We start from the raw sequence: 25,748 nt of genomic DNA on the forward strand, positions 1-25,748 counted from the left end.
TGGAAAAATGCGGAAAGTCATTAAGAAGCACAATGTAATTCTGCTAGCAGTAGAAATAGAACGGTGAACCAACGCACACTTAATACGGCGATGCCAATGTTCCAGAAATTTTTGATGACTGTCTTAGGTTTTACCTATGTGCTCTATCTTCCACCCTACAATTGTTTGCTCCAACAGTAATCATTATGTTTGATAATGTCTTATTATAATTGTCATTTGTCTTTGGTGGCTGCGTCCATCACAAGATTCTTGTTGTGCTGTACGTTGTCATGCTTTATTTTTATGAAAATAATAAAAATATTGAACTTTAAAACTGCAAAGGGACGACTTCTAAGCGGAGAAAGCCTCTTCTGTCCAATCATCCCATCGTTGACTCGTGTCCCTTCAAGAGTCCTGTCAAGGGCACGACTAGCGTAGCAAAGTGGGGAGCAAGCCTCAAGTAATAGCCCACTATTCCCAGGAATGACTTTATTTGCCTAGTCGTGACAGGTCGGGGCCAATTCTGTATCTCCTCTAATTTGTTCACTTGGGGTTTGATGACTCCATGCCTAATTACCGACCCCAGGTACTTTGTCTCTTCTAACCCTATCACACATTTTTTGGGGTTAGCGGTTAGGCCAGCTTTCAAAGGGAGTCCTCCACAGCCTGCACTTTGGGTAGGTGACTTTCCCAGTCGGTACTGTGGATGACAATATCGTCCAGGTAAGCCGAAGTGTACCGACGATGTGGACGAAGCACAATGTCCATTAGTCTCTGAAAAGTGGCGGGGGTGCCATGCAGACCAAAGGGTAAGACCTTATATTGATACAGCTCCTCAGGCGTGATGAAGGCAGTTTTCTTTTTGGCAGCCTCCGTTAAGGGCACCTGCCAGTACCCTTTCGTGAGGTCCAAAACGGGCTTGTCCTAACTTCTCGATGAGCTCATCCACCCGGGGAATGGGATACACATCGAATTTGGAAAGCTCATTATGTTTTCGAAAGTCCAGGTAGGTCCGAGAAAAATCCATGTTCCGACTAACTAACTCCCTGGCCTCCCGAGTCTGTTTGGAGGAGAGGCTGTCAGCAGTTTTTTACTATGACTGCCGCCTCTCTTTTGCATCAGACAGAGGGGCTGGTACCTCTTCTCCTAGAAAATCCGGCCACGGGCTGTCTTCTGTACAGGTTTCCCTATCTTTCCACGGTTTGATTAAATTCACATGGTAAACCTGCTCTGGCTTTAGCCGCCCTGGTTGGTGTACCTTGTAGTTTACATCTCCAATTTTCTCGAGTACCTCATAGGGCCCCTTCCACCTAGCCAGGAACTTACTGTTCATGGTTGGCACCGGAACCAAAACCCGATCACCATGGTTAAAGATCCGGGCCCAAGCCTGCCGATTTTAGACCCGACTCTGGGCTCGCTGAGCTGCCTCCATATGCTCCCTAACAAGAGGCAACACGGTCTCTATCTGATCTTGCATCTGGGTAACGTACTCAATGACACTTTTATGTGGAGTGGGTTGTTGTTCCCTTGCCTCTTTGGCCACGTCCAAGAGACCTCGAGGGTGTCTGCCATATAGCAGTTCGAAGAGCGAGAACCCAGTAGAGGCCTGGGGTACCTCTTGCACTGCAAACATGAGATGGGGCAGAAGGAGGTCCCAGTCCTTCCCATCTTTAGACACTACCTTCTTCAACATATTTTTTAATGTTTGGTTAAACTGTTCCACCAGACCGTCCGTTTGCGGATGGTAAACGGACGTCCGTAGTTGTTTTATGTGCAGCAACTTACAGAATTCCCTCATCACCTTGGACATAAAAGGGGTCCCTTGGTCAGTCAGAACCTGGTCTCCCTCCTGAGCCAGGTCACTCTGCTTGAGTTACCCCTGTCTCATGAGTATCAGTCACTCTCATAACAGGCCACAGTGCCGGGAAGTCTCTCCCTATTATGAGTTCATAATGTAGATTTGTGGCGACAGCTGGGTCTATCTTCCGGCAACAGTGGTTAGAGACACCAGCACGGTGGGGTAGTCTTTTAAGTCTCCATGGATGCACATCACCCCGACTTTCCGGCTAGTACACTCAGTGGACCGCACCAGGGTAGCCCTTACTAGGGTCACCAGACTCCCTGAGTCCAACAGAGCCTCCACCGGAGTGTCTCCCACTTCCACCTGGCACAAGTGATCTAGAGACTCTGGGGTACTTGTTGCACACAGCCTCCTGGCATATAGCGACTGATGATAGCCATAGTTAGTGTCCATGGGCTCAACCCGATGGGGATAGTTAGCCATTACATGGCCAGGCTCCTGACACCGCCAGCAGACTATCGGAGCCAGGTCCGCTGTGGGTACACCCCTGGTGGGTTTTATCGGCTCAAATCTCCGGGCCTGGGGTGGAGATTTCCGGGGTTTACTGACCCCCTTCCCCTCTCGACAGAACCCTCCTTTAGATTCCAGGCAGCTTCATAGCGTTCCACCAGGTCCAGCATCTCCAGGGCATCACCAGGAGACACCTGACTGATCCAGTGCTGGAGAGGATATGGCAAAGCCCTCCAGAACATATCAGCTAACAGACGATCCAGCATAGCAGTGGGACTCAGCACGTCAGGCTGTAGGCATTTTTGCAAGAGGTGAAGTAAATTATAATACTGGACTGGGGTCTTGCAGGCTCAGCCAGGATGAACCCCCACTGATGCACCTGCTGGGCCCGGACCAACACATTCACCCCCAGTCTTGCCAGAATCTCACCCTTGACTTTCTTGTAGTTGGCCACTCGATTGTCCGGCAAGTCGAAATACACCCGCTGGGAATCGGATACCAGGAACGGAGCGACGACCTCAGCCCACTGGTCACCGGGTAGCTTTTCCCTGATGGACACTTTCTCGTACATCGCCAGGTAGGTTTCAATGTCATCTGCGGGGGTTATCTAAGGAATCGCGGCACGGACTGCTTTCCAGGCATCGTGGATGCTCGGGGTTGCTCCTACTGTCTGCAGAGCCATAACGTGTTGTAGCAGCAACTGGTTAATCTCCTGCTGCTGCTTATTAGCCTTGCGTTGCTGCTGCAGATTAGCCTCCATGAGGGCCTTCACAACAGCTTCCATTTTGTCGTGGGGCACTAGTTGTAATACAGCTGGTTTAATGTACGACATACGACCGTGCCTGAAAAATGCAGAAACCAAAAATATTGGCGTTCACGCCAGCCTCACTTTTCTTGCTCGCATCCTCCACCAATTGTGGGGTTTCGCTCTGGTAGACAGGATTATGGGACGCAGTTTAGAGGCAACAAGTTCTTTGGATCAAACCGTTCAGTGTTTTATTCACACTTTAGGCAAGTGACAAAACAAGCTGTCATAAACAAGCAAAAAGTCACCTTGCGGTGTTGGTGGTAATTCACACCATGTGGCAAATCTGCCTCAAAGAATCCTTGAGCATAGCAGCACCAATCTGTTTTCACGCCAAACAGGTAGCAAGCCTTCAGCTAGACACAAGGCTCCCAGATCCCAATTATGCCTGGGATGGACGGACGATTCATAATTCCTTATGGATCGCCAGTTCCATGCTGTCTGCTAGATCTGATTGAACTGGGGAATGGCTTAGACTCCCTGCAGGAAGGTTTTCCTGCAGGGTCCGTGCTGTCTCACTGGAGGTGTAAAATGTAACCAAATGTGGCCTGCTAAGAGTTTTCTGCTATCTTTCAGCAAATGGGTGTGACGACATGGCTGACAGTAAATATTAATCCTTATTTCTCACAAGGATGAATATGGAATATAAATATGATCATACCCATCAGTTTTTAATCACTGGCTACAAAAGAGTTAATAACATCAGATGTCCGTATGGTTAATTTATTTTTCGAGAGGCATGAAGAGCAGTTCTTGCTATCTCTGAAATGCGGATGTGTACATTGTGTTTACAGCACAGCCTCTGTTCCTCTGCTCTAGTTTGTTTGAAGAGTTCTGAAGTTCTAATAGGTTTGAAAACATCATTTGCAACACATGGCTGAATTTTAGAGATACTTAGATGCTGTCACAAAGATTTATTCCCATGTTTAGTCAGGCTAACAAAATATACCAACTTTTGTAGCAATGTCTTCAAATAGATATATATATGTTTTATGTGCATATATGTTTCACTCAGAAATCTGGGGCATCATCAATATTCTCTGCACATGAATTCACACATTTCATAGCTGTTCTGTATAGAAAAGTTTCCATCCTGGTAACTTTGAACCCACTTGCTTTTATCAATCTCAAGCAACACCTACTGTAGTAGCGCTTTCTTCTTATGACAGATATGTTGTCTGCAACACTATCTTCTGTACCTTTTAAATACTGTTGCCCCTTGATGGTACATGTCATCTCTTTAAAGATGGCCCCTGGAGTGGGAGATGATGCCGATCGTAGACATTTAATCTCCCAGATACTGTGGTCAGTTGTGACCACAGCATCTGAGGTGCCCTCTCCCTAACAGCTTCCCTGCTTTGAAATCGGGGAAGCAATTTGTTTGTGTCTCTCTAAAGAGTAGAGATGTCCCGAACTATTCGCCGGCGAATAGTTCCCGGCAAACATAGCTTGCTCGCCGCTGCGGGCAAACATATGCGATGTTCGGTCCGCCTCCTATACGTCATCATTGAGCAAACTTTGACCCTGTACCTCAGTCAGCAGACACATTCCAGCCAATCAGCAGCAGACCCTCCCTCCCAGACCCTCCCACCGCCTATCAAAAAGCAAGGACAGCATCCATCTTAGATTCATTCTGAAGCTGCAGTGTCACAAAGTTGTAATCGCAATGCGATTAATACAGGTTATATTAATCGCATTGCGATTAAAACTTAGAGCTAAGTTCCTAATGGTTGTATTGCTAGAATTGACGAATATAACGAGTACGCACTATATTCTCAATCTTCGTTATATTCTAGCAATACAACCATTAGGAATCCAGCAGCTCTAAGTTGAAATCGCAATGCGATTAATTCAAGTTCTATAAATCGCATTGCGATTTTAACTTACCACACTCTGCGTCAACAACGTCATTTTCCATGGGAGTTTTGCCATGTGTCCCCCTCCGGCATGCCACAGTCCAGGTGTTAGTCCCCTTGAAACAACTATTTCATCACTATTGTGGCCACAAAGAGTCCCTGTGGGTTTTCAAATTCGTGAACATTTGCAGAAATTCGCGTTCACCGTTCGCGAACGGAAAATTTAATGTTCGCGACATCTCCACTAAAGAGTTCCATGCTATTACAGCTGTAGTTCTTTATGGCGAATCTGCCATACGTTTTAATGCTAATTAATTTAAGTGTTAGGGAGAAGTGATCTGAAGATTGCATATTCAAGTAAAAAAAGTTTTAAAAAAAATATAATAAATCAAATCACCTCTCCTTTTGCCATAATAAAAATAAATAATAGACCTGGACTATTGAGTATTGACCCTTATGATACTGGAGGTTTTTTTGTCTTTGCATTTTCATTTTTCTTCCCTATCTTCTTTGAGCCATCACTTTTTTATATTTCCGTTCATATACCAGTATGAGGGCATATTTTTTGCGGGACAAGTTGTACTTTCTAATGCCACCATTAATTATGGTAATTATTATGTATACAATGTAGTGGGAAGCTGTAAAAAAAAATCCAAATGTGGTGAAATTGGGGGATGGGGGGGAATAATTCCTCTACCATTTTACGAGTTTTTTTTCCCACGGCGTACCATTTGCAGTAAAATTGACCCACGCCCTTCATTACCTGGGTCAGTACAATTACAATACCCCATATATATAGTTTTTTTTTATGTCTAAATACACCATTTTGGAGTGTGTGCGACATTTTATTACATGTTTTGGGGTAAGAGAAGCAATGAAAAAATGGCAAATTGGCCATTTTGACCCTTTTTTCCATTATGCCATTTGCCATATTGAAACATATTTTTAGATTTTAATAGTACAGGCGTTTTTGGTAGCGGTGATACCCATGAGGTTTATATTTTAGAACACTAGAGAAAAGCACAAAGATGCAACGAAGCGGATGTCTACAGAAACCAAGCAGATAACGGCATTTGAAAACTGGCACTGTTTTAGCTCATTTTGATGCACAATTTTGTGACACTTTGTAATTTTACTTTTACACCAGTCTCACTACTTTTGAAAAATAGTTGGGAAAGTGGCCATGGTTGGCTGTTAATTAGGTGAATGCCAGTTTGATCACTTTTTTTTTTTTTTTTTTTTTTTTTTTTTTTTTTTTAAAGGCTCAGTCTTGGGGCTGATTCACACGAACGGACTGTATCCCAGTAATTTTTCATACAGTCAGTCTCTATCTGATTGCAGGGCTATTGTACCGTACTCGCGCAATCATGTGAGCAGAATGCAATAGCCCCGCAATTAGATATAATGACTGTATTATATATAAGCAGAGTCGTGGTCGGCCGTAGGAGATGCTTTATACATTCACCATCAATATATTAAGGGGAGAAAAACCGAACTGGATCGCTCATCCACTATGCTATGCTTAGATCTAATTAAACTCACTTCTCAGCGCAATATTAAAGTGTACAGTCCCCTATACTGCATGTTGTACAAGAGGCATTAGGGAACATTTTGATAAACATTTTGATACTTTCACCAACTATATATCTGCGCTTCTGGCCCATTAGATAGGGGACAACATTGCATCTTCATCTTCAGCAGAATAGAGGGATATATGGAGAAAGGGGAGCTGCCAGGAGGGTTCGGCCCGGCCGCCTGGGAACTGGCTTACTGTAATTCTTACCAGTAAGGTCTCCAGCCAGTCTTCCCCTGACAGTGGTAACGACTCTTAGTTGTCAGAACAGACTGGAGTACATGCTGTCCACAATAACTGGAAAATGTATGCCTATTGCTCCTCATGCACGTGGCCGTTGTTTTGGCCGTTGTTTGGAGGCTCGGGTGCGGACCCTTTCACTTCAATGCGGCTGCAAAAGATGAGGACAGCACTCCGTGTTCTGTCCGCATCCGTTGCTCCGTTCCATGACCCTGCAAAAAAATGTATAACATGTCCTATTCTTGTTCGTGCTTTGCGGACAAGAATAGGCATTTATATTAAAGGCTGTCCGTGCCGTTCTGCAAATTGCGGAACGCACACGGACGCCGACTGTGTTTTGCGGATCCACGGTTTACGTACAGAAAAAAAAAGGAATGGTCGTGTGCATGTAGACTTAGGCCTCATGCACATGACCGTTGTGTGCATCCGCAGCCGTTGTTCCGTTTTTATTTTTTTCCGCGGACCCATTGAAAGTCCGTGGAAAAATCGGAAAATGCACCGTTTGGCATCCGCGTCCGTGATCCGTGTTTCCAGTCCGTGAAAAAAATAAGACCTGTCCTATTTTTTTCACGGACAGCGGTTCACGGACTCATTCAAGTCAATGGGTCCGTGAAAAATCACGGATGCACACAAGATTGTCATCCGCGTCCTTGATCCCTGTCTGTGATCAATGTCTGTTTTTTCCTATCATTTCAAAGGAAAACTTGACTTAGATTTTTTATTTTTTTTTATGTCCGTGGATCCTCCAAAAATCAAGGAAGACCCTGGAAGAAAAAATGGACACTGATCACGGAACAACGGAAACCGTTTTTGCGGACCGCAAAAAAACACCGTCCGTGTGCATGAGGCCTTAAGCTGATCAAATCTAAGTTCCATGAACAGCATTTATTACCTATCCATAGGAAAGGTAATAAATGTTGGATAGCTGAGAGTCTGACTGCCGGAACAGAGTCACGTGTTTGAATGGTAGAGCAGTGCGCATGTTGGTCAAGCACTCCATTCGCTTCTATGCAATCTGATGGAGCCTCTCCCTATTTTTGGCAAGAGATATGTGGACTTTTTACTATACCCTTGGTAAATAGTAATGAAAAATTAAATTTGGCTGCTTAGCCGAATTTTACAAAAAAGTGCATTTCTTTGTAATTAGTGGGTGAAATGATATGATTGCGGAATCTGATATTAATAAAAGTGTTAAATATTATCCATTTACTTGCGACAGGCCGGCTGCCGCCATCCTGCTTTAAGGTCTGGCGCAAAATCAGAGATGACGTCATCACACCAGCTGGCATGGTGATATCATATGTCACAGCACACGGGATTTCGGCCGATATCTTCTAACAAGATGGCCCATTGCGAGCAAATGGATCAGATAATTTTTTTAAAAATTTTTTTTCTTCACTATTTCAGTTTAAATCCATTTGCTACCGCAAGGCACGAGGAAGTTAGGCTTTGCGGCAAATTGAATTTATCCTGAAATTCGGATCACTCATCACTAGTAAGACCCCTTTCAGATGAGCGAGTTTTCCAAGCGGGCGCAATGCGTGATGCGAACGCATTGCGCCCGCACTGATTCCGGACCCATTCATTTCATTAAATGTTTTTCAAGCATCAATTTTGTGTTGTATAAAAATCGCAGCATGTTCTATAGTCTGCGTTTTTCTTGCAACGCAGGCCCCGTAGAAGTGACTGGGGCTGCGTGATAAATGCATCGCCAAGTGTTGATGCAATTAATTTTTCACTGATGGTTGCTAAGAAATGTTAATTGTAAACATTCAGTTTTGTATCGCGCACGTAAAAACGCATTAATGCGCATTTCACCCACGCGATAAAGAATGAAAAACTGACTGAACTTGCTTGCAAAATGGTGCGAGTTTTCCTGAACACACCCTGAATGCATCCGGACCTAATCCATATCGTTCGTGTGCAAGAGACCTAAATGGCACTGGTGCCTTGCAGCCCTGGGCTCCTATGTTCAAATCTGACTGAGGTCACCATCTGCATGTTCTCCCCGTGTTTGCGTGGGTTTCCTCCCAAACTCCAAAGACATACTGATGGAGAACTTATTGTGAGCTGCACTGGTCCCCAGTGAGTGATGATGATGTTTCAGTAAGGCTACTTTCACATTGTTTTCAATTCCGCTATTGAGATCAGTCATAGGATCAAAACGGAGTGCACCAAAATGCATTCCATTCCGTTTGGTTGCATCCCCATCGCGGATGGAATAACACTGCAAGCGATGTGGTGCTGAGCAAGATGGATGCGTTCTGACACGCAATGTGAGTCAATGGGGACAGATCCGTTTTCTCTGACACAATAGAAAACGGATCCGTGCCCCATTGACTTTCAATGGTGTTAATGACGGCTCCGTCGTGGCTATAGAAGACATACAACCGGATCCGTTTATGAAGGATGCATGCGGTTGTATTACTGTAACGGGAGTGTTTTTTGGAGATCCATGACTGATCCGCAAAAAAAAAAAGTGTGAAAGTAGCCTTATATGTCAGTGCTATATAAGTCTCTAAAAGAGCCCTCGCTGTGTATGGTATAGCATCAAGTAGTGCTTCTCATCCCTAAAAAAAAAAAAAAAAAAAAAACTGCAAATGAAACAAAATTTTTGAAAACGGTGTGACCAACACAAATTGCAGATTAGTTTTCCACCTTCCATCTACCTTAGGTGGCTGTTCTTCACCTTGCGCTGAGCCCCAAAACACTTCATCTTTCCCTGGGGTCAGAGGACTTCTGATCATGTCAGAAAGGGAACTGCTGCAGTGATTGTCTCGACTGGAGCGGAGATTTTCATTCTTTGTTTAAGAGAAAAGACAAACACATGGATGAAATAATAATGCTGGATCACAGGATACGAATGAAGAAACCATTTCCAGCCTTGGTCTCAGGAGAATGTATGAGCTATACATACTAATATTAACTATTTCCTTTCTGGTCTAAGGGGAGAACACAGAAAAGCAAACCGTTCTCATAAGTAGAACCTCTTCTTCACCTTTCTCTATGCGATTTATATTATGGGGTGGCAATTTATAGACCCTTTTTTACTGGCCGATGATCAGGTCAATTATCGGAGATGAGCATTTGAAGAAACGCTCGTTCCCGATAATTGTCCAGTGTAAAAGTATCGTCACTCATCCGATGAACGAGTAAACGCTCAATCATTTAGTGATCATATCACTTGGAAGCTCCCAAAATCATAATTTCTGGGCAGCAGAATGTCCTGTGTACAACACAATGAATCTGTATGGGGACAAGCAATCACAGAAGTGATCGCTCGCCCCCCATACAAGGGGAAAGATTGCTACATGGAAATTCGGCTCTCCCCTCTGCTCAGCAATAGGCAATTATTGAAAATGATTCATTTCTGATAATTGCCTGCTAAATCGTCCTGTGTAAAGGGAACCCATCTCCCTTAGGATCTGTTCACACTACATTTTGGTGTGTACATACACTCGGCACAAATGCTGTATGAATCTATAGAGTACTGCGGAGGCCAAAAGAGCATCTTTTTGGGCTCTGGCAGGTAGGTATACTTTGATATACCTTTCTTTTAACTCTATAGTAAAGTGTGGGCTGCTGTTTTTTACATCTATAGAGGCATCCCACAAAAAGTTTTTTTGCATTGTTTATAACTGGAGCCTATGGGTTCCACATATCCCTATGTGCCTTTACATTGGGATCCTTAGTGAGTGCCTTTTAAAGGGGTTGTGTGGGCCTTTTACTATTGATGACATTGATGATATTGATGATAGACAGGGGTCCGATACCCCAGTCTATCATCAATATCAGATCGACGGGGGTCCGACACCCCCACCGATCAGCTGTATGAGGAGACAGCGTGGACAGTGTGCATGTGCGATGTCCCTTCTCTCTTCCTGCTGCTGCTGTGTCTATAGCAAAGCAGTGGATGCGGATGTTCCTCAGATCTCAGCCTTCCATTGAAAAGAACACAGCAACAATGGACATGCTGCAGATTTGAAAATTTGCACAGAAGGTAAATTTTTGCAAAACAGACTGTTTCCGGACTCGAATCGGCACATGTTAAGGGTATGTTCTCCTGTGGCATTTCCATGTGGTAAATCTGCACCATTGTACCGAAACAGCAAAGTGGATAATGGGAACCTACCTCCAAAATGGCTCTGGGCAAAGCTGGTGTACATGGACTCGAACTGCTTCCAGACCCAAGTCTGGAATGTGCCTGTTGTACAAAGCCTGTCCATTTAAGATTGCACTGGTCAACATTTGGGATTCTCTTTTCTGAAATCTGAAATTGTAACCAAGTTCCTTTATATTATTCTTTTTATTTTCCAATACACAGAAAAGACAAATACATTAATAATCATAAACCATCTTTCCCATTTACCCACCCCCTACCACCCCTTTGGAGAGGGAGGGGGGGAGGAGATATGCGTAGCCACGACCAACAAACAAAAAAAAAAAAAAATCATAAATAAATAATAATAGTCTATCCAGCCCTAAAGTACCCAGTTATTCCATATTTCATCAACTTTTTTTGCTTTTCTACTTTGGCCCTCCATCATTCGTTCTTCCTTAATCAGATTATCCACTGCTTTCCTCCACTGTCCCACTGTTGGAGGGTCCGCTCCTACCCATTTCCTGAGTATAAGGAGTCTAGCTTGAAATAGTATCTTTTTTAGAACAGTTCGTATATCTCTATTTAGGCCCAGATGTTCTGTTGCCCCCAGGATACAAATCATAGGATCTTCAGATATCTGAACCTTCAAATTCAAATATATCATATCTGTTATTTCTGTCCAATACCTAAACAGTTTTGGGCATCTCCAAAAACAATGTATTAGATCAGCGTTCTCTCCCCCGCATTTTATACAATTATCCGAATCTCTTACACCCATTCTTTTCAATATCCGTGGTGATCGGTGGAGCCTATGGACTACAAAAAATTGTGAGATCTTATGTGAGCCCCTATTTGAGACTCCCGCATAGCTTTTTAATGCATCATTCCATTTTTCCTCCGTAAAAAATTGTAATTCATTTTCCCATTTTTTCCTAGCAGGCATTGTAATCTTTTTTTTTTTTTTCCTTCCATCAATATCCTATATCTTTTAGCCGTTATACCTCCTCTTTCAACCACGTTAATGAAATTATACAGTGTGTCAGATGTTTCTACCTTATATTTATCCACGTGCCTAACTGTATACAATGCGTTTTTAAGCTGGAAATATTTATATATGTCCTTTTGTGGTATACCAAACTCTCTAACCATTGTATTGAAGTCTTTTAGTTTACCCTGTTCAAATATCTGATTTAGATACTTCACCCTTTTTTTTCCCAATCTACATAAGCCTTAATCCATTGCAATTCCTTGAGATGTTGTGTAACCAAGTTAAAGTTAGTCTTAATAAATCTATTTTCCTGAATGACTACTGAAGACCATCCAAAACATTTCCGTTGATCACCTTTAGGCCTCATGCCAACAACCATGTCTGTATTTTGGTCTACAAACAATGGATCCACAAAATACAAATAACTTAATGTGCATTCAGCATTTTTCTAACTCCCATTAATAGAAAGGACTATTCTCATCCACAGTATGGACCAGAATGTAACAACCACGGAGATCTGTACAGATGTGTGCATAGTCCCATAGAAATGAATGGCTTGGTGTGCTAGCCACAAAATAATCAGATCACAAACAGTTGTATCTATGAGTAGTTTAAAACAAGTTATCATTACAAGGCACTTATTGTAACTCTTTAAGTATATATTTCTTGCCTTTAAATCATTCATGGCTCCAATGATTTTAAGATCTGAAGCGATCTTTGGCGACTGTACATTCTTCTCCATATGGTCATGTTGAAGAAACAGTAACTGGGTCTGATCTTTGGGTAAAGTCCGATGAAGCTTCCTCTGATTATTAGTTTCTTCAGTCTTTTGCTAGTTAAAACAAAGTTTTATATAACTTTTCATTCAGCATTTGTGCGAAAGAGCTACAGTAGATATTCCTGAGACATTTCCTGAGCACATTCATTCTCAGATGAAAGTGTTTCTTGTGATCCATACAACTGGCCGAAGGAAACAAGTAGGCAATTCCTCCAGCTTATATTAATTATAAGGAGTCACAATTTGTTAATTCTCCCAGGGAGAGCTGAAATGGTAATTTAAAATGGTTGCAGTTGGAAAGAAATGAAATTATGAGAAGGGTTATCACATGTTGAAAGGATAGATTTATCCATTTATTAGAAGAATATAAATGAAGCAAGCTTATGAGGAGTGTGAATGCAACTCAGTGAGGAAATGTTTAACATTAGAACAAGGACTTTTTTTTTTTCTCAATAGTCAAACATCTGTTTCTTTCTTTTTTTTTTTTTAGAAACGTGTACAAAGTAGTATAGGCTGTAAATTGGCTAAGTGTGGCATCTGACATTAACCCGTAGGATACCAGCGCCAACTGGGCCAGAAATCCCAGCACTGTACAACCACGGCGCTGTGATCGGCTGCAGGGTGTCCATCTGGTCCCCATGCTGCTGTGACGGGGACCCGATGGCAGGGAAGGCAGCCCGATGCCTTACTTAGGCATCGTGGCTGCCTTCTGTGAGAGCCTGTGAGATCCAGCCCTCTGGATCCCACAAGCAAGCAGGCTGTAAACGTATTACAGTGAGTTATACACTTACAACCAATGCATTACAATACAAAAGTATTGTAATGCATTGTAAAGGGGATCAGTCCCCCAAAAGTTAAAGTCAATAAAGTAAAGCGTCCATATCAACCAGCTTTATAAAAAGATCACATGATCCAACCCATCAGGTGAACCGTAAAAACAAACAAATAAAAACAGTGTAAAAAAAAAAAAAAATTCTGGTCACCTTGCCTCACAAAAAGTGTAATACCAAGTGATCAAAAAGTCTTATGTACCCTAAAATGGTAGCAATCAAACCTCATCTCACCCCGCTAAAAATGAGCCAAATAAGACAATAACTTAAAAAAATAACTTAAAAAATAAAAAAACAGTGGTCACAGTGAAGAAACCGTGCAAGATTTTACGAGGTTTCTTCAATCAAGATGCCTCTCCGGAGCAAACTGATGAGGTAATTTTTCCTGAAATTCGGATTAAAGTCAATTACTCTGAGCTCGGCAATCCGGTTCTGAGCCAGCTGAACTCCCACCTGGCCAAGTTGCTGGTGGTGCAGTTTCTACCGTACTGGTTAGTTGTGACAAATGTGGTTTACTTCCACACCATAACCAATATTTCATTCAGCAGCCATTATTGCTTCTGGTCAGCTGTCCATAAAAAAATGAGTTATCCAAAAGTTCTGTGCCTTGACCTACATTTTATTCTTCTCTATGGCATTCATTCTTCACAGCTGTCCAAAAAATGTTTCTTGTTCTCAAAGTGTGTCACAGTTCCACACTTTCACCCAAATCTTATTGTTCTCTATGCCATTTGCATATTTGGCCAGCTGTCGATGAAATGTGTCTCGTGGCACATTTCAGTGCCTTCACTAAAATGTTATTCATCAGTCAGCAGTACTTCTGGCCAGCTGTCTGTGATTATTGTCTATTTTTTATTTTTATTTTTGTATGACTGTGTGCCCTTTCTGAGGCACATACCCTGTTCCCTGAACCCATGGACCTCTGGGAAGGCATATTAAAACAGTGGCACAGCTGGTGTGTGTCGCCCCCCCCCCCCCCCAAAAAAAAAAATATAAATATTATTTTTGGGCCTCTGTTCAGAACAAGACTCTATTTCACATACTACTGCATGTGTATAAACACAGGCAGGGATTTTCCCCTAGTAACAGACAAATTTTGGAAACACATTTTAATTTTAAATAAACCTTAAAGTGTCAGCGCTGTGTCACACTGTCAATCATGCATTTAGTTTACTATCTGAGGTAATGCATGAGTAGTACTGTGCATAATGTGTCTCTATACCCATGTTTTATTTTCCTACTGCTCACAGTTCCTGTTTTCAATACTCAAAGCAGGACTGAAATATACAGTCTTGACTACTGTGCCATACTGACATAATGGAGAGGACTCCTCTGCAGGCACCACTTTCCTGAGGGTATATTTCAGTGCAGCTTTAACAGGAGGCAGTAAGGAAATAATAAAATAGTTATCTAAACTGTAGTGCTACTCCTTTATTACTGCAGATAATAATCCAAGATCATTGTGACACATTTCGTTATAGAGAGTAGGAAGGGGGGATAACATTTTATTTGTTTTTAAAGAGCGAAATACAAGAGAGAAAAAAAAAATCTTAGGAGAACTCTGTGTTATACACCAATTTTCAGGCCAATTGGAGCACTTCTGATTCAGGTAGAATCAAATCAGACCCAAATCTAATTTTTTGACCGACTCAGCAGATCGAACCCAAAAGAAATTGACCCATCTCTAATGGGTTTTAACATAAAATGAATGAGAGTTTGTGATTAGAAACTTGTGGTATTTTTCAGGGAAAGGAATAGATTTAATATTTTTGTTGCACTTCTGCAAACTGCACCAAATTTTTGGCACAAATCAAAGTAGACATCGTATTTGCCCCCCAAAGAGCAGATTAATTTTTCAAAATGTCTACTAAAAGGGCAAAGTTTTGGCAAGCTGTAAAATTGGGTAGTTATACACTTCCTTACCATTTGAGAATGTGAGATTCCAGTAGGAGTGCTTTTTCCATCTGTTTTCTGCCTGAGATCCCCATACTGTAAAGTAAGAATTAAATATGCAATTACAATAAAATTTTGAAACAAACGTCCTATATCGGAATAATGAGGAAAACAAATCCTTCTGTAAGGTAGTAGCTCCACATATGCATCTTTCTCTGACAACCGTCTCTACTTATTACCATGGCTTCTTTTGGAATAAGCCATGGAAATGCTGTGATATTCAGCATTTTACAGCATACTGAAGGCATGATACAGAAGCACATCTTTTAGATGACTCATTAGAGTCTCTTTGGAACCAAAAACAGGAACTGTTTGGATATTTCACACATACTTATTTTAGTGAGATCTTATTTGAGAGATCTTGTTTAAGCAATGTGGCCAAAAACTGCAACATAAAATTAGATGTAGAAACTAATGCTAAAACCATATGTATTAACATATGGTTTAATGCATTTTATGAATAGTTTCACTCATCCTTTTGAAACATCATCAATTTTGGTTAAAACAATCCATAAAAGCAACACTGTGAATCTGGCCTTGACATGTGGTAGAGAGCATGGTGTTCTGAATAACTATTTGAGATGCAAGTTGAAGGAGAAGTATGTTAAAGGGGTAGTCCAGTTTAAAGTGTAAATGGGACAACCCTCAGCATCTATTTGAAATAAAGAACAGGTAACTACTTGGTTCACAGATCCCACATAGCTGCTCTGGTTCTCCTGTCTGTGCGCTGTTAACCTGGTTGTAGTGGTGAGATTATGTCAACAGCATGTGACCCCAGGAGCCAATCACTGGCCTCATCGGATGCATTGCTGAGGCCAGCAGTGAAACCGGACAACCACTTTAAGGGACAGGCCTGGTGCTCAATTTCACATTAACACTCACAGGTAGATTGCTGCACTACCCTGTGTTTCACTGTAGTAATCACGTATATATGATGGTTTTGTTAGAATTAAAAAAATTGGGGGATTTTTTAATGTAAGTGTTAAGGGAAATATGGCTTTAAGCCAGAACCTCATCCTGATGACCACACAAATATGCCTAATAATTGGATCCAGTGGTATTATGGCCAGTAGCATTGTGTCCCTTGTTAGAATATCTAAGGCAGGAAGGGCATATTGTAAAAGCAGTTGAGCAACATTCTCTTGTCCAAGAGATGGGGGAAGATATTCTGGTGGTCACAGGGTGGAGTCTATAGTGGGGGCTGGGACACAGGAACATATAGGTGAAAGTTGGGAGTCGGGCTCTCTCTTCTCTTCCTGGACGACAATGGATGAACAGCACTTCAGGAACAAGCTAAGTTATATGTGTGCTTATGTGGGTATACAACATTTCAGATGACACTCTAACCTAGGAGGTCAAATTCAATATTCCAATAGTCTGCTGACTATAATTTCCTGTTTCTGGTCTTATAATTAAAATATAACCTTTATTTTCCTTTTATTAAACAATATATTCCACAAAAACATACAGTGATTAGTTAAAAATACATAAGGAGGGCTCGGACCTGTGGGCACCGTATGTCTACTATTATAGTGGATAAGGGGAACACTAGGTAGCTGCTTTCAGGTAGCTGCTTTTGAGGTTTGCACCAGCTGCAATTCTGCTAGGAGGCACAGCAGCCACAGCTCCTCACTCCTTGCCTGGCTGTCAGCTTCCCTGCTTGTTCGTATTCCAAATGCGCAATTCTTCTTTGCAATTCTAGCCTTTCCCTTCACTGTCCCTGGCAGTAGAATACAAACTTGATTTGATTTTCTTCCCGACTTCCTAGGATCCTTTTTCTGGCAGACATTGTGAGACCCAACCACCCTCATTCATAGCCCAGCACGGAATGACGTTCAGCTTGTAATGCTAGGGCACCTTCCTGCCTGCTGCAGCATTGATTGGCTCATTGAGGCTGTCTGTCGGCCTAGGAGCCAATCAGGACAAACCCTCTACCCACTTTTTCCTAGTGTTTTTTCATGTGGGCATGTGCACTAAAATGGTGCTAAGCGCCATTTTGGAGGATATGTCCGAAACAAGTCTGAAAATATTAGGGTTCGTCTTCTGAAAAATAGCAAAGTTTGGACTGAACTGGTTCGCTGATCCTTTAATCCGAGCTCTGGTCCCTATGCTGATCCATAGCCATTTTTCCAATGCGTGGTATTTGCTATTCCTTACTCTATTCTAATCACCTCTACTCTGTTTTGGTACAAGGTTTGTTTTCTGTTGTGCATGTGGAACCCCCTCAATGTAGTTGGTAGCAGTGCAGAAAATTCTCTTTGACCATTCTCTAGTTAGCAGTGCAGTCACACGCTCTTCATAGTAACTGCTTAAGTGGCTTGGAACATCTTCGCATGTGGAAGCAAAAGTACTAGGTACTATATGTGACTTTGGACTAGTGGAAAAATGGAAAACCGGGGTAGGGTCAAGTACAGTTGAGCTGGTTCCATGCATCCGAAAAGGTTTACTAGAACTGGAGGTAGTCTAAGGCCATGTGACTTTCCGAAGGAGGCCTTATTCTGCAACATAACTCTTGCATGCTCATTTTGTAAAATGGAGCTATTTTTGTTTTTGCCTGTTCATTTGGGTATATTGATTTGGCAAAGTATATTGCGGACAGTTGTACTTTTTATGCATTTTATTTAAAGTCAGTGGAGTGTGATATAGATATATAGTGTGTGTATATTATATATTTACTGTATGTATGATATATAAACTGTACATTTATTGAATTTTCAAATCCGATTTCACTACTTTGAGTTTTCCTTCTTTTGTTAGCTACAGCTAATTCTAAAAGAAACCTAAAAAAAACAACCTACTGTATGTTAATGCTTAATATAGAACAGCTCATAAAATATTAATTACATCAGGTAATAAAGATTCCAACTGACCATTGCCTCTTGTGAGGATCAGAAGCCAAGGAGAAGCAGGAGAAATAAAAATTATTGAAAAAAAACAAAAAAGCCATTTCCACTATGTCTTGTATTGAAGTATGGGAAGGATGCACAGTGCCTATTCCCTGAAGTGGCATACTCTGCTATGTCAAATTCCCGTTAGTGGATAGTGAGTGCTCATGTGTGGCATCTGTCGTAAATGGTTAGTCACTGAACAACATTTATGATCTATCTAGCTGCTATATCATAATAGTGATGGGAAAAACTTTTGCTCTCCAGATCTTTTCCAACAAAAGTGGGACACTTTAAACACTGAGATAAAAAATGAAACGTTGAACATGTTGTGAACTGATTCTAGGATGGTCAGTGTCTATTGTTCCTCAAGTTCATCACTAGAAGTTATTCTTACTAGAGTCTACTCATAGGTAACTAATGAAGCTTCATAGTTTAGAATGGTCTTTTCCTCTTGTATATTGGAATACTGGTCCCCTGGGAAGTCCTATGGTTGACCAGTTTGAAGTGGAGCAAGAATATTTGGTCAAACTCATAAAATCTCTTCAGCTTAGGTAGGGGCAAGCATTAATCTAAAATGCAGAAGTCTCTACGGAGATATACATCCCCAAAACTATACAAACCAGGGCTGCACCCTTTTTTTAAAAAAAATTCCATAACGTACAGGCATGTGAATCGATACTAGCTTACCTCCTTCCTACTGGAGAATTAGCATTGCTGTGTAGACTCACATGAAAAAGGAAAAGGTGAGAGACTTCTTCCCTGAGCAATTACATTCTCTCATTTGATTGCCACTGTTGTGGAAACACAGAGTACCTTCTCTCGCCATGTCTAGTGGGTACTGCTACTTCTTTCTTCCAGAAGTTCCAGCTAATACAGTATATTATGCTTGCCTGGAGTTAGAAGTATTTTAAATAATGGAGGAAAATAATAAATGTAATAGTAAAATGTTGATGTATTTGTATAAAGTGCACTTTTTCATATAGCAGGAGAAGCTATTTTTGTTATAATTTTTGTGTGTACTGCTTCTTCCAAATGTGTATTTGCTAGGTCTAAAATACAACACCTATTTCTTTGTGCTCTGACCAAATAAAATCCCTATGGGACTGATACCCTGCTGATTCGAAAGTGACCCTTTCATGCATTCTACTCACTTTGAAATTTTAGTTCTTTTTGTACAGCTAGTGATGTTCAAATCTTCTTTTTTTTTTTTTTTTTTTTTTGCATCCATTCTGCCCTTTCTTCCTTACCAAAGTATACATGATTACCTGCTGGCTCACACTTGCCTATTCTTTAGCAAGAGAAAAAATGCCTCCTTCCCATCCGATATAAATGTTCTACTCCTTTTATATGTAACAATATAGCACGTATGCTATTTCACTGTGCAGCATTGCATATTGTTAGTAAAAGAGTTGTCCTGTCATCAGGTATAATACATATTTTTATAACTTTTTTTCTAAAAATAGATTAATGACGTAAATGACAGATTTTTATAGATTGAAGTAAATAAGGAAGGCTGAAAAGGAATGTTACAATTAGATGCAAGCAAAATGTTGTACAAAATGTTTCATTTCTGGACGGGTGTTAGGCGGTGAGACAAAAAAATATTTTTAATAACCTTACGTGAGCCAGCAATAATGAGGTCGCTTAAGAATTTAACTAACTAAAACTTTAAATAAAATTATTGTAATTAGTGACCTGCTTTAATGACATTATTATATGAAATAATCCTTCCTCGGAAGAAGCTAGCACTGCATTTTTGTTTGGCTCTTTAGCAATTTTCATAATCTAAATTATACAGTTTCCAATTGCAAGCTAAAACTGTTTTGATAGCGGCTGCTGGCTTTTTACTTATTACATTTATGGCATATCCACAGCACTTGGTACTTTTTCTAATAGACTTCAATGTATATCGCAACACACAAGCAATCTATGATGCCTCTATGAATTGGCATGTGCGTGTCATGATGTCTGTATTCTTCCCTCATTTCCCATTACAGCATAACCTGTGGATATGTCATAAATGTATATGATGGGAATACCCCTTGGGCCAATTTCACACAAGCATAATACAAGGATATTTCTGTCCTCGTATTATGGCCACCAATTCCAACCCAACTTCTGTTCTAAATTCTTGAACTAATAGCATAATTAGTCCCTGGCAGGGCCCAATAGGCCAGTGCACATGGCCGGAGCAATTTTTGATTCTGCACTGGCCAAATTTTGAATATCTGCACTTTGAGAATTCGCGAATATTTAGAATATAGTGATCTATATTCGTAACTTCAAATATTCTACATTTTTTTTTTCCATCAGTAACCTCCCTTCTTGCTTGTGGGCCAATGAGAAGGCTGCAATGTCTTTGTCTGAGCTTAGCAACATCCCTAGCAAACAATAGGAAAGTTGCCTACCCCTTACTATATAACAACCTCCCCAGCAGCCCTTGTATGCAGTATTTTGCAGATCTGAGAGAAAGCAGTGCTATTGCTGTGCTCTCTGCTTTCCTGTGTCATTACATTAGATAGTCAGTTAGTTAGCTTATATATATATATATAATACAGATAGTTAGTAGTGGGATATAGTCAGTGTAGGTTAGATAGTGATATAGTGTAGCTGATAAGTTCTGCTGTCCATACGTGCTACGTACATAGTGCTGTATGTATGCTACATACATACAGTACAGACGAAAAGTTTGGACACACCTTCTCATTCAAAGAGTTTTCTTTATTTTCATGACTATGAAAATAAACACTGAAGGCATCAAAACTATGAATCAACACATGTGGAATTATATACATAACAAAAAAGTGTGAAACAACTGAAAATATGTCATATTCTAGGTTCTTCAAAGTAGCCACCTTCTGCTTTGATTACTGCTTTGCACACTCTTGGCATTCTCTTAATGAGCTTCAGGATGTAGTCACCGGAAATGGTTTTCACTTCACAGGTGTGCTCTGTCAGGTTTAATAAGTGGGATTTCTTGCCTTATAAATGGGGTTGGGACCATCAGTTGTGTTGTAGAGAAGTCAGGTGGATACACAGCTGATAGTCCTACTGAATAGACTGTTGGAATTTGTATTATGGCAAGAAAAAAGCAGCTAAGTAAAGAAAAACGAGTGGCCATCATTACTTTAAGAAATGAAGGTAAGTCAGTCCGAAAAATTGGGAAAACTCTGAAAGTGTCCCCAAGTGCAGTCACAAAAACCATCAAGTGCTACAAAGAAACTGGCTCACATTCGGACCGCGGCAGGAATAGAAGACCAAGAGTCACCTCTGCTGCGGAGGAGAAGTTCATCCGAGTCACCAGCCTCAGAAATCGCAGGTTAACAGCAGCTCAGATTAGAGACCAGGTCAATGCCACACAGAGTTCTAGCAGCAGACACATCTCTAGAACAACTGTTAAGAGGAGACTGTGTGAATCAGGCCTTCATGGTAGAATATCTGCTAGGAAACCACTGCTAAGGACAGGCAACAAGCAGAAGAGACTTGTTTGGGCTAAAGAACACAAGGAATGGACATTAGACCAGTGGAAATCTGTGCTTTGGTCTGATGAGTCAAAATTTGAGATCTTTGGTTCCAACCACCGTGTCTTTGTGCGACGCAGAAAAGTTGAACGGATGGACTCTACATGCCTGGTTCCCACCGTGAAGCATGGAGGAGAAGGATGGTGTGGGGGTGCTTTGCTGGTGACACTGTTGGGGATTTATTCAAAATTAAAGGCATACTGAACTAGCATGGCTACCACAGCATCTTGCAGCGGCATGCTATTCCATCGGTTTGCGTTTAGTTGGACCATCATTTATTTTTCAGGACAATGACCTCAAACACACCTCCAGGCTGTGTAAGGGCTATTTGACCATAAAGGAGAGTGATGGGGTGCTGCGCCAGATGACCTGGCCTCCACAATCACCGGACCTGAACCCAATCGAGATGGTTTGGGGTGAGCTGGACCGCAGAGTGAAGGCAAAAGGGCCAACAAATGCTAAGCATCTCTGGGAACTCCTTCAAGACTGTTGGAAGAGAATTTCAGGTGACTACCTCTTGAAGTTAGTTCATCAAGAAAATGCCAAGAGTGCAAAGCAGTAATCAAAGCAAAAGGTGGCTACTTTGAAGAACCTAGAATATGACATATTTTCAGTTGTTTCACACTTTTTTTTTATGTATATAATTCCACATATGTTAATTCATAGTTTTGATGCCTTCAGTGTGAATCTAAAATTTTCATAGTCATGAAAATGAAGAAAACTCTTTGAATGAGAAGGTGTGTCCAAACTTTTGGTCTGTACTGTACATGCATACATACATACATACATAGTGCTGGGATGTCACAAGTTCACAACAATACTTAGTTTACCAATCACTAAGAAGTAGTTAGACCTGTTAAAATGTGAAGTTGCACGTATTGCGCCAAAATATTCGTATCATTATTGCCGATTTTGCAATCACTAATATATTGGAGCACTTTATCTGCATATAAAGCTATTCTAACAGTATCAACTGTTGGCGATGTCTTTCTCCCCTAGTAAGAGTGGCGCTGTAGAGTTTCTCCAGCGACTTCCAAGGCAGACTTATGATTCCCAGTAGCTGTGCAGCTCTTACAAGAGCTAGTAGTGATATAGCTGTTCCCTACAACACTAGAACAGGCTGCGAGTTGAGGGTAAGAGTCACCTTTATTGGTGCCATACTTGGCCTTATATACAAGTCCTCTGCAAGGGGACCTCCCCTCTGGACCTGATGGAGAACTGGGTGACAAACACACAGACCAATGGAAATAGCCACACAATCTGGGACACTCCCACACAATGCCTCCCCTCTGCCTGGAAGATAATTAGGTCAGATACTGTATGTAACCCAATCATCTCCAGACAGTAAAACCCAATTTTTATAAAAACTCCCATACAGGACATGCAATGCCAACCCTTTGCCTGGGAGATAATTAGGTCAGAAACTGTATGTAACCCAATCATCTCAACAGACAAACAGAGGGCTTATGTTACAGTAATGTTCTGCTGTGCCAACCATTTTCTCCAGTCTCAGGAAACTTCTAGCAGCTTCAAAAATATAGCTATCGTGACCCACGCCTGTATTTCGCGCGCATTATGCAAATATTACATTGACGATTTTTCACAATCAAGAAAATAATCTCAAATTCGCAAATATATGACAAATAGTCTACCAAATATTCGAAAAATATTGCTAATTCGAATATTGCCCTTGCCGCTCATCACTAGTGACAACTCTAAAAAGAAAGAATGAAATGTTATAGTGTGTGTGGAGGTGGACTAGCAATACTGACAGTGATGGATGACAGACAGCTGAATTGACAGATGTACATCTATCAAAAAAGAGACGAGAAACAGGAAGGAGGTAGTAAGTGTCCCAAGGGCTATGTAAAGACAGACCTTGCCAGTGACACAATCTTCTTTCCATTGTCTGCAAATAGTTCACTTTTCATATGTACTGAGTATCCGGAGATTGTGGAATAAATCCTTTGTTTCTATTTTTACAGTTTGCAAAACTTTCAGATGAATTGCTGCTGAAATTGCAGTCTGTCCTAAACAGTCATTAGTAAGTTCTTCTTAGAATGGAGGTTCAAAAATACAGAAAAAAATCCCCTTTTAACAAGAAGATGATGGTGCTGAGATCTTGTTCATACCTGCACTAGAGGCTACTCAGAGGCTGCTCTATTTTGTCTGATAAGATGAAGGACACCATGATGGAAATCTGACAGGTTTTATTATAGTCAATGAAGTCTGTTGGGCAACATTGGTGACCATCGTGTGACTGCTACGTATATCTTGGATTTACATTCAGTTTTTCTGTTTTTGTTTTGTTTTTATTATTTGAGTTTACGCATTTTGGACTAATCATTTTTTTTTCAATTTGTCTTAATTATTGATTGCCGGATCCGGCATTGAGGCAAGTCTTCAGTTTTTTTGGGCCAGAGATAAAACCGTAGCATGCTGCGGTTTTATCTTTGTCCTGATCAGTCAAAAAGACTGAACTGAATACATCCTGATGTATCCTGAACGGATTGCTCTCCATTCAGAATGCATGGGGATAAAACTGATCAGTTCTTTTCCGGTATGGAGCCCCTAGGACGGAACTCTATGCCGGAAAAGAAAAAACGCAAGTGTGAAAGTAGCCTTACAGTGAACTCTATATAATATTAACATTTTTTTTTTTTTAAGGGGTTGTCTCATGAAGACAAGCCTTTCCATATGAGATATTAAGGCATATGGACATTATAGTGTGGGGAGTCCCCCTCTTGGGACCCTAATATTTGAGCCCGCCCTGAGCTCATGGGCTCCTATTCTGGCAGACTGGAGAAGTCCTATTACATGGATAGCCATTCATCTGTATTCATTTCTGTTGCAGTGGTAAAACAGAAGGAAATCCTTCCTTCCTTCCCCAGCAGAATTATCTGTTTGTTAGGGACATTGGGAGTGGGACCCAGGTAACTATCTGATCACCACATATTTTCGAAGTGGTTGTCTCAACAAGACAACACTTAAAGAGGACCTTTCACCAGAATTAAACTTCTAAAGTAACTATACAGGCATGTAGAGCGGCACCCAGGGATCTCCCTGCACTTACTGTTATACCTGGGCGCTGCTCCGTTCTCCCGTTATTGCCTCCAGTATCTTTACAGTTAGGCTCCACCCAGGGGAACCTGCCGGCGGCTCATTCTCCCATGCTGCAGCGCTGGCCAATCACAGCGCTCAGCTCATAGCCTGAGAGAGAAAAAAGCCTCTCAGGCTATGAGCTGAGCGCTGCGATTGGCCAGCGCTGCAGCATGGGAGAAGGAGGCGCCGGCAGGTTCCCCTGGGTGGAGCCTAACTGTAAAGATACCGGAGGCAATTACGGGAGAACGGAGCGGCGCCCAGGGATAACAGTAAGTGCAGGGGGGTCCCTGGGCGCCGCTCTACATGCCTGTATAGTTACTTTAGAAGTTTAATTCTGGTGAAAGGTCCTCTTTAACTATGATGAAGCTACTGCCTAAATCGCCACTGGCCCAGTTTCTCTGATCCTCTGCGATCAGCTTCCATTGTAGCAAGCTGTGTCTGGCCAGCCATTACAACCAAGTGGCCAGGGAAGACGTAGCATTACATACTGGTCATTTATATGAATATAAAATTGGACCAGGTAATGCATGGAGGGACTATGTAACATACAAAAGACTGAGTTCCACCAGAGTGAGAGCCGATCTCCTCATGTAGCTCTACATTCTGACTCATAGGAAGGGTCCCCAGCTGGGTCCACATGACCTAATGGGGCATATGGACAAAGTCCTTTTTATGAGGAACTCCTTTTTAAAATTTAAAATTTTGTTCATCTGAGGGATCTGACAGAATACAGTTTGCAGTGCCCAATGTCTTCATAAATGAAATCTCTTATACAAGGGTATAATTTCCAGGATATCAGGCATGGCATAACTAAGGGGGACA

At 41.5% G+C, this 25,748-nt stretch overlaps 1 protein-coding gene across 1 annotated transcript in view; it reads right to left on the reverse strand.

Annotated features, from left to right (window-relative positions):
- NRK (Nik related kinase) overlaps positions 1 to 25,748 on the reverse strand; it is a 334,012-nt gene that overhangs the window by 172,972 nt on the left and 135,292 nt on the right. Inside the window, exons 14-17 of the mRNA XM_044306320.1 lie at positions 15,386 to 15,451; positions 12,525 to 12,686; positions 10,897 to 11,034; positions 9,434 to 9,565 (exon numbers count right to left, since the gene is read on the reverse strand). Of these exons, the coding sequence (XP_044162255.1) occupies positions 9,434 to 9,565; positions 10,897 to 11,034; positions 12,525 to 12,686; positions 15,386 to 15,451 (498 nt within the window). The remainder of the gene's footprint in view (positions 1 to 9,433; positions 9,566 to 10,896; positions 11,035 to 12,524; positions 12,687 to 15,385; positions 15,452 to 25,748) is intronic.

Source organism: Bufo gargarizans, chromosome 9 (genome assembly GCF_014858855.1).
Source record: "Bufo gargarizans isolate SCDJY-AF-19 chromosome 9, ASM1485885v1, whole genome shotgun sequence".
Taxonomy (NCBI): Eukaryota; Metazoa; Chordata; class Amphibia; order Anura; family Bufonidae; genus Bufo; species Bufo gargarizans.